This window comes from Helicoverpa zea, chromosome 9, assembly GCF_022581195.2.
Source record: "Helicoverpa zea isolate HzStark_Cry1AcR chromosome 9, ilHelZeax1.1, whole genome shotgun sequence".
In the NCBI taxonomy this organism is placed as follows: domain Eukaryota; kingdom Metazoa; phylum Arthropoda; class Insecta; order Lepidoptera; family Noctuidae; genus Helicoverpa; species Helicoverpa zea.
Window position 1 is genome coordinate 13,595,160 of NC_061460.1, and position 20,105 is coordinate 13,615,264.

General features: G+C 38.5%; 1 protein-coding gene and 2 long non-coding RNA genes across 5 annotated transcripts; 2 read left to right on the forward strand and 1 right to left on the reverse strand.

Annotated features, from left to right (window-relative positions):
• Positions 1–500: 500 nt before the first annotated feature.
• LOC124633071 lies at positions 501–18,195 on the forward strand. 3 transcript variants are annotated; one of them, XM_047168166.1, is made up of 4 exons: positions 501–810; positions 883–1,074; positions 16,442–16,665; positions 17,203–18,195. In XM_047168166.1, the coding sequence occupies exons 2-4, from the start codon at positions 890–892 to the stop codon at positions 17,385–17,387; spliced, it is 594 nt and encodes a 197-aa protein (XP_047024122.1). In that variant the 5' UTR covers positions 501–810; positions 883–889; the 3' UTR covers positions 17,388–18,195. The 3 variants fall into 3 exon arrangements, with proteins under 3 accessions (XP_047024122.1, XP_047024121.1, XP_047024120.1); XM_047168165.1 differs by having other exon boundaries at positions 502–810; positions 888–1,074; XM_047168164.1 differs by having other exon boundaries at positions 505–810; positions 876–1,074.
• On the forward strand, positions 11,249–12,206 carry LOC124633072. Its single transcript, XR_006984700.1, has 3 exons — positions 11,249–11,442; positions 11,535–11,722; positions 12,002–12,206. It is a non-coding gene; the product is annotated as an uncharacterized LOC124633072 (long non-coding RNA).
• LOC124633073 lies at positions 12,839–13,322 on the reverse strand. The gene is made up of 2 exons (XR_006984701.1): positions 13,038–13,322; positions 12,839–12,926 (listed from the first exon to the last, which is right to left on the reverse strand). It is a non-coding gene; the product is annotated as an uncharacterized LOC124633073 (long non-coding RNA).
• Positions 18,196–20,105: the final 1,910 nt, after the last annotated feature.

Sequence of the window (20,105 nt, forward strand, 5' to 3'; positions counted from 1 at the left end):
ATGTTTGAGTTATGAAATTAGATTTGGAGAAGTTCTGTAGCTTAGTGTCTCGCCCGCTAGTAGGCTATCGTTGAGTGTGTATGCCCGACACCCGCGGGGACTGCCGCTGCGGGCACTCGGTGCTGCCTGATCACGTGTCGTCGTTAGCATGTTTCACAATGTGTAACTTTAAGATATTATTGTAATAAAGTAATTAGGTCTAGTTTAATAGTGAAATATAATTTGATGATGTCAGTATCTACTGCGTGAATGTCGATGAAATGTGAAATTAAAATAATCATTATAAGCGAATAAATTTGAACAATGTGCATAAATTCTTTTTAATACCTATAATATTCTATTCAACCCCTATTTTCCTTTTTTGCCCAGTGTCCGACTAGTCATAATTTCCTTTTGTGGTTTTCTTGCTGTGTCTGGGACCAAATAGAACCTTCAAAATAATCTAAAATCCAGCTGTCCAATATGTTGTTAATTGCAAGACAAATTATTACATAGAATTAAGATTGAATGATGATCTCATTCCAGCAAGTAGCCTCAGAACCGTATGCTGTTTAAACAAACGATCAAACTATTAATAGAGCATCTGAGTAGTGCGCGGCCGGATGCCGCTATCAGCCGGCGCGAAGCTTCCGCCCCACTCCGCTCGCCGCTCACACATCCGAGTGTACAAAGCATACGCTAACTTGCTGTCTACAGCCCCTATTTAAAGTATATATTTAAAATCTCAGAATATAGCCAACACCGCAGATCACTGAACGAACTTCCGGATACGGCGATCCCTTGCTATCACGCAGTGTCCGCATCTGATTGGTAAGTTTTTAGGCATTTATCTTTGTAATGGACATAGGATAATGCTCTAGTATATGTGTGAATAGTATAAAGTATAGTGATGTCGGTGCGGCGGCGCGTGACGGGCGCGCTGCGGCGCTGGCGCGCGCTGCTGGCGGGCGGCGCGCTGCTGGCGGCGCTGTGCGTGCGCGTGCCGGCGCGGCTGGACGAGGAGCTGCACTTCCCCGCGCACGCGCCCGCAGACATCGCGCACCACCTCGCCGACTTCTCCAACCAGCCGGGCATGTGAGTGCTAGCCGAGACTCCTCTGCACTTCACGTTTTCATTGTTCCTGCCTATTTAAATGGAAACGTAAAAGCTCGAAAAAAATATTTTCGCTTAAGTTTAATAATTTTACTTAATCACGACTCAATTAAGATTAAAACGAATGTGGCATTCCGAAATTTTTCTTCTAATTAAACGTTTTTATCGTTTTTTGTGATTCAATAATGAATCATATTGTCTACATAAGATTTACGATTGCATTATGATTGTAGAACAGACTACCCTATATACCATGGCAAACCAATGGCAGTCCAATAGCAAACCAATGAAATGTCATTGGAATACGATTGGTCTTATATTGGTAGCAAAATGCCCGCTAAGGTTAAAACTGCTAATGAGATTCAATTGTTATCCAATCGTCACATTATGAACTTAGCAGAATCGAGCCCCTGTTGATTCTAATAGTTTTTGGGTTTGTGTAGATAATGTTCATATTATTTCATTATGTGTGTGTGGAGCAGCGGCGCAAGGGAACGGGTAGGGGTTGATGATGTTAATGACAATATTATGATGTTGTTAGTGAGTGCGGAATACTCCTGAAACAACCAAAAATTCGTGTGCGTTCGCGCAGCGGAATGTTGTTGAATTTAAAGATTTTAATTATGCAGATAATTAGTGTAAGACTTTCTATAATTGTGTATGGTAAATAAAAATTTGTGTATGCAGCCATTGTGGAGAAATTCACCAAAAACTGATTCCGCTCAAGGGCGGATCCACCGTTGTGGGCACGATGGGCATGCCCACACCCTTATTAGACTTGTGACCTCACACTTTTACGGTCTTTTGAAATCGATAGGCTGATCATAACACAAGGGAACAAAATAAGACTTTTTTTGTTGCATTTAATTTTCTGACTGCTGTTTACTAATTCGAGGTCACCATATTTTTTTTCTAACAGCTTTAGTTTTTGAGGTACTTTTGTGTCCCAAAACTCAAAAAATTCGCGGCTTCTTCACTTTGCGGTGATTTGAGTCCAATGTAGAAAACGTTCGTTTAAGTTAAAATTTAAAAGTAGAAGAGGATAGCACCCCCATAACGCCCTCTTTCAGCACTTTCTGGTTAAGAAGAAGCGGTGAAGAACAAACTTCCCAGCAACACAGCTGTCTATTACCATACAATTATTATTATTTACAATAGGCACAATTTTAAATTTTTTAGTTGTTTTGGTACTGTTTTGTTCCAAAACTCAAAAAAAATTTCGCGCTCGCTACGCTCGCGGTTTTTTCCCTCGGAAGTTACTTTTTTCAATTGTTTGAGTGATTTCGTGTTCCAAGATTCCAAAATTTTGCGCTCGCTACGCTCACAGCTTCTTAATTACACAGTATTTTTTTATAATTTCTTTAGGTAATTTGTGGCACAGAACTCAAAAACTTTATACGCTTATATTCTGCGTCTTCGCTTTTGGTTTTATAACTTGGTACCTACAACAAAATCTACAAATTTTCCGGCTTGCTACGCTCGCGCAAAAAAAAATACTACTCACAATCTTTCCATACATAGGGATGCTTTAGCAATAATTGCTCCCGGTATATTTTTTAAATCGGGACCGACTTCCTCCTAAGTTTATTTTCATTCCTAATGCCAAAGTCCTGATGCTCAGAAAAAAGAAAATAGTTGAATTCAAAAGTTCATAAACGACTTGCATGATTGTTAATGAGCATATTCATGCTCCGATTTGTAGGTACTTAGCCGATTTTCTAGTAGCTGTGACCACAACCTTTTTTGAGGGCTGGACCCGCGCTTGATTCCGCTGGGCGAACGTTGTCCTGGCGAAACTTTTTTTAATCCATAGACTTTAGAATAAAAGAGATGTGTCCAAAAATTAGTGTGTATTTGTGTATAATTATTTATGTATGAACTAGCTGTTGCCCGCAACTTCGTCTGCGTGGGCAATATACAAGGTGTTGATTTGCATTTGTGCCATAGTTCAGGAGGAGGACATACAATACGTAAATAATCGATTGGAATTACAGTAGATGGGAAATAACTAATATGCACTGCTTTTTTTGTCATTTTAATGTCGTGGTATTTCCAAAGTAATCCAATTTTATGAATGAAATTTATGAGTGATCGTTGCGTATGCTTTGTGTTTGCGTTTGTGTGAGGGTGCAGCACGGTTTAAATGCCAGTAACATACGCGCCAAGTTTAAATAAGGCTAGATGACATTTACGGAATTCCGAAAAAAAATTAAAGAAAAAAAATTACGTACCAATTTTTTTATTGATTTGGGTCGAGAATCATTAGCATAATTACCTCCTTGAATATGGCACGGATGCAAATCAACAGCTTGTAGAATAGTCAAAATACTACTTATCCCGCAGGTGCATTCTTTCACGTGACAGTATAATTAGGATTAGCACTTAGCAGTCGCATAGATTCATTGATCAAGGTTGTGTTGTGGATGTGACCATTTATCTAAACAAAAGAAGTAAAGTTTGTGACGTTGTGAATATCTCTGGATCTAGTCAGCCAATTTGGAAAATTATTACGTATGGTGCGTAAGTAATTTTCACAGGAAACAGTTATAATCTATGTCTATATGCTTTGAGTCTGACAAAGCTGTCATTTGTACATTTTCTGCAGCTGCTGCGACTAATCAGAAGCCAGAAAGTCTGTCAGTCTTACCATGGATATCGGCTTGTGTAGTTGACTGGATTGAAGATAGGTAGATAGGTAGCCGCTCCAAGCAAAATATTGGTACTCAAACAGATTCGGTGACTGGAAGCCAACACCAACATAGTTGGGGAATAGCTGGATGGATGATAAAATGAGTCATCATCATCAGCAGGCGCATAGGGTAGGATAGTTTCACTACTGGGGAGAAACACTTGTATGACGGGGATTTTCTGTGCACTTACTCACTATGGTAAGGCTGACCCCACATTAGGCGTGCGCGATCCTCGGGCGTGTGAGTAGCGCGGGCGTCGCGAGCACGCTGCATGAACGTCGCGTTTTGCTGCCCTGCGGCATGTGTGAAGAGTGCAAGCGACGCGCTCGCGGCGAGCACGCGGCGCTCGAGTTGCGTTCTTACCCCTTCGCCTGCTATCCCCGCCGCCCGCTAAACGCCTTAGCAGTTAAACGTCAAGGAGAGCGGCGCGTGCGCGCCGCGAGCGCGCTGTAGGTAAATGCCGCAGGGCAGCAAAACGCGACGTTCATGCAGCGTGCTCGCGACGCCCGCGCTACTCACACGCCCGAGGATCGCGCACGCCTAATGTGGGGGAGGCCTAAGCCGGGACTCCACCGAAATGTTTGCATTAGTTCACGAATAGGCAAAATGTACGTATCTGTGAGAGTCCACTTCATGTTTTGGTACTTGAAACCTGCAGTTTTGCCAAGATTTTCAAAATGTACGCTTGCAATTTGTCATTTCTTGGTGGAGCCAGCAAATCGAAAGGAACATAAGTGTTGTATACTGTGCGTCACTACCGCACACCGGGAAAATTTCGCTCTTGCGGAGGACGTTTATATACCATATTTTGTGTCACCCAGGACGACAGTAAGTATCCACCGAAACGCTTTCAAAGATCTGATGAACGAACAAATCAGACCTGACTTGGTCACCTGGGGCCAATCAGAGCTCTATGAAGCGATCATATGCTTTGGCTCCTACTGTTATTGTGGTTTCTGAAAATTTATTCACCTCATTCAACGATGAATGTAATTCTGATGGTACTATTAAGAACACTTGCTTAGCGCAGAAGCTGACGTTGGCAGGTCGACTCTTTTGACTTCTCGAATAGGATACCATTGGTTTTTGTGCAATGCACACCTGCAATGCATGCTGGATTAGGATAGGATACAGGTGGATAGGATATGCAACAGAGAACAATTCTGTCTTTGTGATTGAATGACATCAAACGTAGTTTTATATAAAAGGTGTTTTTTTAGACTTGGCTCGGGTCTTACTGAGACTGTTCGTAATCGTGACCAGTGTATTTGCGATCAGAAGTTGAAAGTAAGCATGTCTCTGGTATGCGACGCGCAATTTGTACGTTTTCAGACGCATAAAGCATTTTACGTGTGTATGGTATTAAATCGAGAAAGCTCCCATTTCTTATCTGCACTTTGTATCTGGGCTTGTTCTTAAAGCTACAGAATCCTACATTACCTACCTACCTCACGCTTAGCAGCGCTTGCGAGAGACAGATACTCCTTTCTTCTAGGATTAAGTTAACATATTTTGCATCAGAAAAAATAATGGAGGTCTACTTAATACTACTCACTCAAAGTATTATAATTTGTTTTAAGGCCACCACATTAGTGGAAGATAAGCTAAACTATGTTTATGAAAAAATCCTGATATAAACTCCATCTGTAACTTTAAATGATAATTAATTGTTATACTAAAGTCATCATTTTTGACATAATATTCAAAAAATAATTTAGATGGCACCGTTTTAAATTTGGCTGAGAACTATTATTTTCCTTTCATCAAGGTAATAATTATAATTGGATTTTGATGTGGCTCGGCAAACTGACAAACACTATTGAAATGTCTATCGAAAAATTACACTACGTGTTATATAAAATATGGTGAATTACGGAAAATACACAACTCCATCTGTTGAAATAATAATCCTCTATAAAGAATGTATGGTAATTTATTGTCATTTACCACTTCGCTCCTTTGACAAATTTTATGTATTTTATTTAACACAGATTACCACAGATGGAGCTACTTTAACCTTGGCTAAACACAATTTTCATTTTTTTTTTCTTCCGAATATACTTATGAAGGTGTGATTTTCTGTGTAAAGGTTAATAATAGGCCGATCAACTAATATAAGTACAACATTCAAATGTACAGTTTTGACAAACAGATTGCGTGTCGTAATATTTTACATCTTGAATTCACAAAATTAATCATATCTTTTGATAGAGTGAATCGATTTCGATGAAACAAAAACTAAATAATACCCCAAGTTACGTAGAATTTTTGTATGTAAGCATTGTCTGCATTGAATTCGTAGATTTTACGTGAATCCCGAACAAACAAACAGATAAACAGACAAACAGACAAAAATGACAAAAATGATGGAAATGGGTTCTGTTAGTTATCCTTTAACATGCTGGCTATTTTTTTTGCCAATTTCTTCAATGTACAAAAATTACTTTTCTACAGATTTATTATATGTACTAGCTGTGTTGCCCGCAACTTCGTCTGCGTGGGCAATATAGAATAGTCAAAATACTACTTATCCCGTAGGTGCATTCTTTCACGTGACAGTATAATTAGGATTAGCACTTAGCAGTCGCATAGATTCATTGATCAAGGTTGTGTTGTGGATGTGACCATTTATCTAAACAAAAGAAGTAAAGTTTGTGACGTTGTGAATCTCTGGATCTAGTCAGCCAATTTGGAAAATTATTACGTATGGTGCGTAAGTAATTTTCACAGGAAACAGTTATAATCTATGTCTATATGCTTTGAGTCTGACAAAGCTGTCATTTGTACATTTTCTGCAGCTGCTGCGACTAATCAGAAGCCAGAAAGTCTGTCAGTCTTACCATGGATATCGGCTTGTGTAGTTGACTGGATTGAAGATAGGTAGATAGGTAGTCGCTCCAAGCAAAATATTGGTACTCAAACAGATTCGGTGACTGGAAGCCAACACCAACATAGTTGGGGAATAGCTGGATGGATGATAAAATGAGTCATCATCATCAGCAGGCGCATAGGGTAGGATAGTTTCACTACTGGGGAGAAACACTTGTATGACGGGGATTTTCTGTGCACTTACTCACTATGGTAAGGCTGACCCCACATTAGGCGTGCGCGATCCTCGGGCGTGTGAGTAGCGCGGGCGTCGCGAGCACGCTGCGTGAACGTCGCGTTTTGCTGCCCTGCGGCATGTGTGAAGAGTGCAAGCGACGCGCTCGCGGCGAGCACGCGGCGCTCGAGTTGCGTTCTTACCCCTTCGCCTGCTATCCCCGCCGCCCGCTAAACGCCTTAGCAGTTAAACGTCAAGGAGAGCGGCGCGTGCGCGCCGCGAGCGCGCTGTAGGTAAATGCCGCAGGGCAGCAAAACGCGACGTTCATGCAGCGTGCTCGCGACGCCCGCGCTACTCACACGCCCGAGGATCGCGCACGCCTAATGTGGGGGAGGCCTAAGCCGGGACTCCACCGAAATGTTTGCATTAATTCACGAATAGGCAAAATGTACGTATCTGTGAGAGTCCACTTCATGTTTTGGTACTTGAAACCTGCAGTTTTGCCAAGATTTTCAAAATGTACGCTTGCAATTTGTCATTTCTTGGTGGAGCCAGCAAATCGAAAGGAACATAAGTGTTGTATACTGTGCGTCACTACCGCACACCGGGAAAATTTCGCTCTTGCGGAGGACGTTTATATACCATATTTTGTGTCACCCAGGACGACAGTAAGTATCCACCGAAACGCTTTCAAAGATCTGATGAACGAACAAATCAGACCTGACTTGGTTACCTGGGGCCAATCAGAGCTCTATGAAGCGATCATATGCTTTGGATCCTACTGTTATTGTGGTTTCTGAAAATTTATTCACCTCATTCAACGATGAATGTAATTCTGATGGTACTATTAAGAACACTTGCTTAGCGCAGAAGCTGACGTTGGCAGGTCGACTCTTTTGACTTCTCGAATAGGATACCATTGGTTTTTGTGCAATGCACACCTGCAATGCATGCTGGATTAGGATAGGATACAGGTGGATAGGATTTGCAACAGAGAACAATTATGTCTTTGTGATTGAATGACATCAAACGTAGTTTTATATAAAAGGTGTTTTTTTAGACTTGGCTCGGGTCTTACTGAGACTGTTCGTAATCGTGACCAGTGTATTTGCGATCAGAAGTTGAAAGTAAGCATGTCTCTGGTATGCGACGCGCAATTTGTACGTTTTCAGACGCATAAAGCATTTTACGTGTGTATGGTATTAAATCGAGAAAGCTCCCATTTCTACTCTGCACTTTGTATCTGGGCTTGTTCTTAAAGCTACAGAATCCTACATTACCTACCTACCTCACGCTTAGCAGCGCTTGCGAGAGACAGATACTCCTTTCTTCTAGGATTAAGTTAACATATTTTGCATCAGAAAAAATAATGGAGGTCTACTTAATACTACTCACTCAAAGTAATTTGTTTTAAGGCCACCACATTAGTGGAAGATAAGCTAAACTATGTTTATGAAAAAATCCTGATATAAACTCCATCTGTAACTTTAAATGATAATTAATTGTTATACTAAAGTCATCATTTTTGACATAATATTCAAAAAATAATTTAGATGGCACCGTTTTAAATTTGGCTGAGAACTATTATTTTCCTTTCATCAAGGTAATAATTATAATTGGATTTTGATGTGGCTCGGCAAACTGACAAACACTATTGAAATGTCTATCGAAAAATTACACTACGTGTTAAAATATGGTGAATTACGGAAAATACACAACTCCATCTGTTGAAATAATAATCCTCTATAAAGAATGTATGGTAATTTATTGTCATTTACCACCTCGCTCCTTTGACAAATTTTTAGTTATTTGTTATACAAGAGTGCAAAGTTGCTTTTTAACCGCGGGCTCAATTTTTATGACCGAGCAAGCGAAGGATTCTAAAATTGAAACACGAGCGTAGCGAGTGTTTCAATAATTAGAATCCTGAGCGATAGCGAGGGAATCAAAAGAGCACAAGGTGAAAACTCTTTGCACTCGAGTGCAACACGTAACTTTTCATCCCAACTCATCGAGGAAATTACTAAATGCAAAAAAACAAAATGGCGCGCACATATGAGTATCAAATTAAAAAGAAGTACGTATTAAAGTTCATTTATTTGAAAACTCAGTTTTAAAATTAAACGAGGTTAAAAATATATGTAAAAACAATAATAAAAATTACTCAATTAATTGAATAATTATTTTAAGCAGTATTTTATTTCTTTAATGTGTATTTGTTTGAAAAGTCTTATCAAGATTGTCACAAATGGAGTATTGCACACGATGTTCTAAATTCAAATCACTTTGCCGCTCTAGAGGATAAAAACGGCTTTTGCGCTCAGATATCAAAGGGTAAAACTACTCTTTCCGAGATGGTGGGATGAAAATGTATTTTATTTAACACAGATTACCACAGATGGAGCTACTTTAACCTTGGCTAAACACAATTTTCATTTTTTTTTTCTTCCGAATATACTTATGAAGGTGTGATTTTCTGTGTAAAGGTTAATAATAGGCCGATCAACTAATATAAGTACAACATTCAAATGTACAGTTTTGACAAACAGATTGCGTGTCGTAATATTTTACATCTTGAATTCACAAAATTAATCATATCTTTTGATAGAGTGAATCGATTTCGATGAAACAAAAACTAAGTAATACCCCAAGTTACGTAGAATTTTTGTATGTAAGCATTGTCTGCATTGAATTCGTAGATTTTACGTGAATCCCGAACAAACAAACAGATAAACAGACAAACAGACAAAAATGACAAAAATGATGGAAATGGGTTCTGTTAGTTATCCTTTAACATGCTGGCTATTTTTTTTGCCAATTTCTTCAATGTACAAAAATTACTTTTCTACAGATTTATTATATGTATAGATAGATGAAATCAGTGCATGCATAAACTTCGAAGAAATTCAAGTTTCCTCTACGCGAACGTTTGGTCATTAGCTAGTTTTCATATAAAGCGCTTACATAGAGAGCTGTAGATTTTTACATACGTTGTTTTTAATTGGTTTATATTTGTTTAAAAACAGATTAAGAAAAAGTCGTAGGGCTTAAAATATAAAAATATAAACGTAAAATACACTTATTAGGTCTTAGTTCTTAAAGTATGCAGTTTGGGGTCTAGATTCTCAAGTTTACACAAACCTTGTGTCTGCAACATGTTGCCAAGTATCAATGATGTTCCGTTAGTAATTAAAAAGTTATAGGATAATTTACTATGAATAGATCACTGTTTACAAAGCAGTCGAATATCACGAAATTCTAAAGGAATTGCATAGTAAAATGTATGCCAATAATTAGTTTAATCATTCAACTACCTATTCACTTGCAAAATTTCATGTCATTAAATTCAGTAATTAAAAGCTAAGCGTCCACTTGTCGGTATCATACGCAACGGATCGTAGTATTATTTATATAGAAACTCAAACAAGTGCGTCCACCTGTCCGCAACGTACGCATCGCACATCGACAATGCCTCACCTCTGCTCCGAGAGGCAACTTTTACGATGCCTGCTGATGACGTCATACGGAATGCCGATGCCGACCAGTGGACGCAGTCCGCGCGCTCGCTCTGCATGTTCCGATCTCTTCTTGAATATGTTGTGTACCCAGAAACTATGTTTCCTTTTGTTGTTTTTTTTTCCAAATCTTCCTCTTCTGCTAACAAACAAGCTACAACGACAAATTGTTCTTCATCGCGTTCCTCCATTCTCACAGAGTCCACACGTGCGTTCACTATGAAAATCCGAATGAACTGGCATCGTCAATCCGTATGCTGGTACTCACCGTCGGTAATCCGTACGCTGCCGGTACAGTGGACGCACTGTGAAATATTTATCCGTTTTGTACGATGCGTCCGTTGCGTACGATACCGACAAGTGGACGCTTAGCTAAAGGAAGGCAATTATAATACTGCCGAAGCATCGAAAACCTACCAAGTTCGGATAGCTATAAAAAAGCGGCCGAGCTTTAAATTAAGGTAACATCCCAAAATTTACATTATAATACCGGTATTGAATTGGTACAGCCATGCGATTCTGTAACAAACACATCATCGATGCTAACAACGACGAGTTCACAGATGTCGCATCGTAGACATCGCTTTTAAAAACAACGTTGATAAAAACCGTATTCGCTAAGCAAAAAAACTCGTCGACGATCTGACGAACAACGATGACGGCTAAGATGTTTACAGTGTTGCCAAAATTCCATTTAAAGTATAATCGAGAAAATCTCGACTAACGTTTTTTGGCGTTATTTCGACATTTTAAATCAATGTAAATGCATAATATGTATGTTTAAAACACATTCTATTCGTTATGCAACGAATATTTAATTAATTATATCATTTTCGATATAGAAAATAATGACTCAAATCTTTGACATTTGTTATAAGGTTATGTAGTATAATATATAGTCTGTGTCATTTCAAAACTTCAAAACCAAAACAAACATTTTGCTCATAACTAGATTATAAGTTTATTTATTTAAATACGAGAATCGAGATTTCAAAGCTCCAAATGGCTTTAAGCGGTCAAGTGGACTTTAAAAAAAGTTATACTCATAGCCAACGGCATTCTACTTGTCCTGTGTTTTAGTTTGGTTCCAAAACTATCGAAAGTAAGTACACAATACGTAACATTTATATTTTAATATACAATACAGTCTTTGTGAACTACGTCTATTAACTAAAATATGTATTTATCTTTTAGTATCTCGCAACGCACTGCCTTCGTTGAGTCAGCTGGAAGAGCTAGTAAGCTTTTTGGAAAGCAAACCATGTTTGATTATGATGGGCCATGCTCGTACTGCGAATGCGAGCGTGCATGCATGATCCGTAAACAACAGCCCTAAACAGTGAAGTAGTGGGTGTATGAAAATATTGGAGCAGTGGTGTAAGGTTAGTAAACAATAATCATTTATGAACCTATATAGTGTGTGTTTACCGTTGCATTGAATCATGGTAAGTATAGTAGGTACTCTTCTACATTATGTTTTGTATGTATTAGGTACTAAATTAGTATTGACAGCAGGCAAATACAATGACTTTACTCTATCCTTCAAATTCAATCATAAAGGCATTTGAAATTGCAACTGAAAGTTAAACCACACCAAGCAAATAGTTGTTCTATTTATTTTATATATTAGGTACACCATATAATTTTTGCTTGTGTTACAGTACTGGAAGGACAAAAAGGAGCAGTTCAGAGGAAGTCCAGTTCTATTGCAGCTGCGAGCCAACATGAAGAATTTGCCAGAACTCGGTGTAATCAAGTTAAAAATACATTCTATTATGCAAGGAAAATGTTTTGGAATCTGAATTTAGAAATAAATGCATGTTCATTATAAAATACAAAATAATAAAAAGACATGATGAATTAAAATATTGTTTTATTAATTCATGATTACAGAAAAGTTCAGTATTTTTATAAAAATTACTTTGATACCTGCACACTATTGTGTAATGTTAAAAATGTTTATATTACTATTTAACATACACAGGTAAAATACATATGTATTGTTAGAAGGTGTCTACATAGTATTGTTTATTAAATAACTTCTAGCATGACATCCACTGTCCAAGTCACTGCTAGAGTCCGGCTTGCTTATCAACCGGGTCACAGTTGCTTCTTACCTACCTCGTACTTATCAATAATATCTGGATGGTTGATGGCATCTAATGTATATTGTTGAGTCCTTGAGGCAGATGCTTGTGAGACATTGTTCTTGCAATGTCACATAGTATTATTTGGTACTTAAATCCCACTAACAAAAAATTTGACAGTACCTGCAAAAGGTGGATGGACAGTAAGTTTTAGGCACCTATCCACTGTACTGTATGATGATTTATATTATATTGATTAAGTGTAATATATTGGTGCGGTTGCTAATTCCTCCTCGACGATTCGCCTTTGTTAGGAAAGGGGAAATCTTCTTTCAACTGTCGAATCTGTTCTTCAGTCAATCTTATTATAGTTTCTATCAGTAGTTAGTGTTAGTAAATCCATAATACGTATCACGGAGGCCTGACTTCTTATTTATTTAATTATCATGATGTTTAGTGTCTTCCAACGAAAAATCATACAGGAAAGACGAACTGCCATCTAAAACATTAAAAATAGGCGCAAATGTTTCAGGGATTAAAGTACGATAAACAAATCATCATAAAAACATATTTTCACATTGCAATTTATTAAATAACTTGTTTTACTTACATTTTAATCGCCTTCATCCAAGAAAACATCCACAATTTACAAGCTTTTCGGTTTGACAGATAAAATCGAAGGCGAAGGCGAGGTTGTCGTTGCAGGCGAGGATGTTTCGTGTTGCTGAATACCGATTTTCATACATTTGGCACCAAATGTTAGTTCTATGACGCGCCGTCAACATCGTTGAGGCGCTACGATCGCGCAATTTTAACTAATGAATACCGCCGAGTTTTCATCTGATGTTACAACGATGATTTCTTGGTTGTAAAGATGTTTTGCCTTAGTGAATCGCACCCCAGTTGATAACACAATTGTTGTTTCGATATAATTTATAGGTTTTCTACACCTACTTTTTTAATGTATTTGACTATGACAGAAAGTATATAGGTACTAATACGTAGGTACTTTATTTGAGTATGCGCTTGAGACTTGAGATATAATCTAGATATATTATTAATTTAAGAGCGTGTATGTCAACCGCGCGCCATTTGGCCTACAAAGGTACTTTTCAAACCACTGTTTCTAATTAACTACTTATCCTATAACTATGTTAATTTTTAATAAAGCAAGGTAATTTCACTGTCTATATAGTTAATTGAACATAAATTTCAATTTGTGTAGATTAAATACTGAAAACCCCTATAACGAAACAGATGTTTTATAAAATTCCCGTTCAGCGACTATTTCGAAGCTTAAATTCATGTGAAAACAGTGGCAAATCTAATTATATTTATTTTTTTACTCATAGACGAAATCCCCATGCCTATAGTTAGTTGAAAACATTTTTTGATTTAGGTCTCTATCTTTCAGAAAAAAATATTTTAACAATGTGAAAAATTGTGAATTTCAAATGCTTTTTTTACCTACCTATCTTACTTAATTTAATATAACAATTATTTACTATAGTAATATAACTCTTTCTTAAAAACATAAACTTTATATTATAATTTAATCTCTCGTTTTTATTTTTTTATAAATTATTTAAAAACTACTATAAAACGCTGCACGCGAGTCAACTCAAACCAGACCGCCGCGAGGCTTCACAGAGAGAGGATGTGTCGCTCCGTCATATCGCGTAGGGTGAATAACCTCTGCCGTGGATGCCGAGAATAGAGTACATTTCAAGCGCGACCAACAAATCTTGATACATTACTATTTTATTTAAAGCTCAATTTTGAAGCATATTTTTTTTTATCGATTGAGTTGAAATTTTGTTTGAACGTTCAGTTTTAATGACAATGTATGATTCTATATCCAATATGGCGGTATACCCAAGATGGAGAAAAAAATGTTTTTAATGCATTCCTACGATATGGGTATCAAATGAAAGGGCTTGCTATAAATAACTCGAAAAAAAAAATGTGTCGCGAGTCTTAATCCAATATGGCGGATTCCTTAGGCTAGAATTCACTTATTGCAGATGTATGTTACCAATCGAGCTATAATTTTATTTATATGTTCATTTTGCATGTACCCAAATTTTGACTTTTGATCCCGAATAACTTTTGAAGCATATAGGATAGAAAACTTAAAACTTTATTTGCAATGGTAAACCCAAGCTCTTCACCAATATTTTGCTTTCCGGCAATTGTTGTTATTTGACCACAATTTTTCGGTCTGGATGGACTGGACCATTCATATAAACAATCAATTTTTCTAATCGGTCCAGGCGTCTTTGAGAAATCGAGAACAATCAAATTGAGAACAATCACAAAACAATCTAATTGAAACCTCCTCCTTTTTTTGAAATCGGTTAAAATACAGAAACTCTTAACATTGCCATTAATCATCAGTCGACTATTTAGTACTGTTGAAAATTGTATGTAATAGGTATACAGAAAGTCCTCACCAAGGTTTTCATAGGTGTCCGATTTTTTTGCAAAAGAGTGTAAGTATTAACGACTTATTTTCATGCTTTTATATTTTAGTCATCCATAGACTTAAACTATTTTCTCGCTATTAACTATTGACTAAATAATATATTTTTGTTCTACCAATTTCACTCGAAAGGATCAAAATGGTTTGTGTGACTATACGTGAAGTATGATAGGCACGCACACAGCCGCGACGCTAGTCTGCGCGATTTTTTGCGTTGAATTACCTAAAGTTGACATCGCGCGCCGAGCGTACACGCTCTTAAGACAAATAATATTCATACGGCTAATTTCTATTGAAGATTTCACGGATCAGGATTCTAACTATAGCCCCCTTAGGGAAATGAAATAATTACCACATGTAGGTAAGTAGGTACTACCTACTGTTTAGGTAAATATTTATAATATTGTAGCTTATTACACTATTTAACCAATGGACTAGGCATGCACGAGCGTTCCACTTTGCAACTTTAGTGGATCAAACAATGTGTACGCAACTGTACCATAATAATAAATACTAACCTTCCAAGTTAAGAATGTTTCTAAGATAATGGCACGGCCGCTTTTTTAGAGCTATCTGAACTTGGTCGGATTATGTAGGTTTTCGATGCTTCGTCAGTATTATAATTGTCTTTCTTTAATTACTGAATTTAATGACATGAAATTTGCAAGTGAATAGTTGAATGATTAAACTAATTATTGGCATACATTTTACCATGCAATTCCTTTAGAACGTCGTGATATTCGACTGCTTTGTAAACAGTGATCTATTCATAGTAAATTACCTATCCTATAACTTTTTAATTACTAACAGAACATCATTGATACTTGGCAACATGTTGCAGACACTTACAAGGTTTGTGTAAACGTGAAAATCTAGACCCCAAACTGCATACTTTAAGAACTAAGACCTAATAAGTGTATTTTACGTTTATATTTTTATCTTTTAAACCCTACGACTTTTTCTAAATCTGTTTTTTAAACAAATATAAACAAATTCAAAACAACGTATGTAAAAATCTACAGCTCTCTATGTAAGCGCTTTATATGAAAACTATATAGCTAATGACCAAACGTTTCGCGTAGCGGAAACTTGAATTTCTCCGAAGTTTATGCATGCACTGATTTCATTCATACATCAATAATTATACACAAATACACACGAATTTTTGGACACATCTCTTTTCTTCTAAAGTCTATGGATTAAAAAAAGTTCCGCCAGGACAACGTTCGCCCAGCGGAATCAGTTTTTGGTTAATTTCTCCACAATGGCTGCATACACAATTTTTTATTTACCATACACAATTATAGAAAGTCTTACACTAATTATCTGCATAATTAAAATCTTTAAATTCAACAACATTCCGCTGCGTGAACGCACACCAAAAATTCGTCCGTCCGTCACCAAGGTGTAGGTATCTCATGAACCATGAAAGTTAGACGTTTGCTCAGATGATTGTCTGTGATGTGGCAGAAGGTTGTTTTTATTGTGCTGAGGATATGCAGTATCAGAATAGCGGGTGTATGTGGTCGCAGCACGTCGTGGCGGGTGACGGAGGACCGCAGCAACTACACGACGTGGCAGTACGCGGTGCAGTTCACTTGCGGCGCGCGCTGCGGCGGCACGGCGTGGGTGGTCGCGCACGACGAGCCGGCGCCGGGCGGCCCGCGCCACGGCCGTGCCGCGCGCCGCCACCGCGTGGCGCTGCGGGCGCGCGTCTGCTCCGCGCCGCCGCTGCTGCCCTGGCCGCGCCTCTGCGGTACGTACTAAACCCTTGTATTCCAACAAGTCACCAATTCAGAAGGAATTTTAGTTGGGGCCGAATGCTGTAAATACAGTTCTATTTAGCTCGTTATTAATAATCTAACTGAAGGACTCCAGGGGCGCGATTCTACTAATTTTACTTACCTAAGACACATACGATTCACATCCGACTGAGATCCAATCACGATTGAAGCGAGTGTTTTTATCCGTTTTTGTGATTCAATAATGAATCATATTGTCTGCAAATTATTTACGATTGCAATATGATTGTATTGTAGCGCAAACTACTGTATAGATAGCCCAAATGGCAGACCAATCGAATGTCGTTGGTCTTATTAGTAGCAGAATGTCCGCTAAGGTGAAAGGTTGAAACTGCAATTGCGATTCAATTTTGACATTATTAACTTAGCAGAATCGGGCCCCTGCTAGGGCAGCAATATTTTAGAAATGATTAGTTTGGTTTTGTGGGTCATCGGATCTCCCATCTGTAAACGATTGAGTAAGAGACGAGAGTAGAGGTTTGTTTATTCAGAGGAGCTGGAAGTGGAGGGCTCGGTGTGGGCGGACGCGGCGGCGGGCGCGCGCCTGCGCCTGCAGTGGCTGCGGCGCTGCGGCGCGCTGGGCTGGCTGCGCGGCGCGTGCGGGCGCGAGCTGCGCGCCGACCGCGACGCGCGCCTAGCCGCGCTCAGCGCCGCGCCGCACGCCGTCCGTCTCTAACCGACTGCTGCAAACTTGCTTTTTATGCCGCGGCCACACATTGGGGACATTTGCACCGACGTAACGCGCCCAATGCACCAGTGTGTGTATCGGTACTTTGACACATTGTATACATTGCGACCAATCACTATCCAATGCTCAATACTATAACGCGTTCAGTGTCGGTTTTCGATACAAGTTCAAAGAAGAGGGGAATGAAAGGGGAGTGCCCGTCGGCACAACGCCGCGCTCGCACCACACATTGGTGTCTGCCGTTTGTGTTCTAATGAATGCTTTTAGCTTCACCATTGTTGAAGTAAAAAGAAAAGAAAGTCGTTAATAACGATAAATAATAAATTATCGTCCATCGTCTTCGCTCCTCTGAAGCTGCAGCTAGGGCTGGCGCTCATTGCGCCGCATTTTGCTGTTTCCATTGTTTAATTATAAAGTTGACATTGAAGCCAATGTATAGTGCAGTTGTTTGCATCATTTCAAAATATAGCCTATATTGGACGCAAAGTTAAATCCAAGGTGTGGCCCCGGCATTAACGCTCAATGATTACATTGGTCTACAGACTTTTTTTTATCGAATTCGATTACGTATCAAATATTCTACAAAAAATTATATATTTCACCTGTAGGAGGAAATGCTGTAGACCAGTGTTATTAATGACCAAGTAAGCGTAAGCGAAGGATTCGAATCACGAGCGTAAGCCAGTGAATCAAAAGAGTACGTGGGGAAAAATCTTTGCGCTCGAGTGCATAATACGCACATAACTTACTAAATGCAAAAAAAATAAAACGCAATAAAAACTCGAATACTTAATTAGATAAACTGTTTAATTCAATACATTCACATATTTGCAATAAACAATCGTCGAAGGAATTTGGAAATATATTCGCAAAAAAACCGAACTTGAATTCAAACCTAATACCATGGCGCTTGGGAGTCACCCATGACTGATATTCCTGGAAGATGACCCCCCCCCCTCAACGTGTAGTCACCCCCGCCACTCGCGGATCATGGGAGTGTCACTAACGAATTTATTCAAAGTCAAATTAACGAAACAAAACATTCCAGGCGTGTGCGTCCCACATGTCCAACAGGCCACTTTTTGTATCTTAATGAAATTTTGTAGTTATTTAGTAGTAAGTTGAAAAGTATTGTAGGATCAATCTCGGAATTTGTAGTATAATAGTTCAAAAGTTATATGACGAAAAAGGTGGCTCCTCAATCTAAATATTTGGACTGAGGAGCCACGTTCACAACAACAAACAAAAACACTAACATTTAGTAGAAATTTCTACTAAATATACATGCACAAATGAGAATTGTATTGTCACGTTTAGCGTGTGGACGGTTTAGATTTCAAATTAAACCCCACATAGTGAACATAAAAATTTATTTCAAGGTCGCGATTCGAATGCCCGTCAGCAAAAATTAATTTCGTTATATGGAGGTAAAGCGCGCTAGCACTGTCCTGGCTTCACGTGGAGAGATGTCCGGTGATGACGCTCAGCCGAGGAGGCGCTTCAGGGCGGACGACCCGCAGATGGTGATGCAGTATGGTAGAGGGTAATCGGTGCACGGTGCCTCTCGGTGCCTGTCGACGTTCGGCCAACGGATCAGCCGTGGCCCGGAATTTAAGCCGAACTTTGAACCCGAACTTTGGACCCTGGAATTCACGTCCATTCAAATAAATGTCCATTTCTGATTGTCCTCCTCTGACTGTGTTTGCCGCGGAAGCAGGAAGCAGAAGCTCAGTGCGCTTAAGGCGAATGTGTGCAAATTCACAGTCAGAATCGGAGTTTACAGAAAACAGCTGAAATGTAATTTTATATAAAATGTATAAAACATATAAAAAAAATAAGATGCAGGGATAAGCAAATGAAAAGAATAACCCTGACTGCTTATGATGATGAAAAAAGGCTACAAATGATGCTACAATGTGCAAAGCAAGAAAAGATGAAATCTGCAAGTCATTTGCCAACGGTCACCCAATAGGTGGGTGGTAGCAATTACACGAATTGTTCAACACTTACCCAATACGGGGAGATGCACTGATTCTACAATATAGAGAATAAGTTAAACGAAGTTTGAAAAAATATGTTTTCAAAATTATAAAATAAAACCGTTAAGACCACGATTAACGTCACGCACTAAGGACTGGCAAAAGTGAGTACTTGTAAGGAGCGCGTGAACGTGTGTCTTCCGTGATGATATTTTAAAAATGGTCGGTTCGCTAATGCAGCTAACGAAACTCACGGAACACGCCCGTGAATGAGTAGCGAACGAATCCGATTTGCATTGGTACAGCAGTCCAGGTAAAAGAATCGAAACCATATCACAATGACGTGAAGTCGAATTTGGCTCAACTTGCCGTTGCACCGATACAGATAATGACTACGTACTGTTTGTTTTTTAAGTTTTAACTAAGTTACAATTTTTTATTTCTAGACCCAAGTTGTTATAATAAATATGAATTTGAAAATACGTTAATCAGTTTAGTAAAAGAAATAAATAATACTTAATTAACGAAACAAATAATTGTACGCGTTTCTAAACGCAACCGTAGGTAGACATTACATTAATTTATTTATTTTTCTACCCACCTTATATTAATATTTTGATTAAAAACAAAAGGCAAGTATTTTAAAACGTTGACATTAACGTACAACGTTACAGTATGTATTCAATATCTGAGAAAAAAAACATATTTTCCATAGGGATATTATAAA

Excerpts from the sequence above, each read along its gene's own strand:
- LOC124633071 (XM_047168166.1), top strand. The coding sequence starts at position 890 with ATGTCGGTGCGGCGGCGCGTGACGGGCGCGCTGCGGCGCTGGCGCGCG. Across the intron at positions 1,075-16,441 it reads TTCTCCAACCAGCCGGGCAT|CACGTCGTGGCGGGTGACGG; the intron begins GTGAGTGCTAGC and ends ATGTGGTCGCAG. Across the intron at positions 16,666-17,202 it reads GCCCTGGCCGCGCCTCTGCG|AGGAGCTGGAAGTGGAGGGC; the intron begins GTACGTACTAAA and ends TTGTTTATTCAG.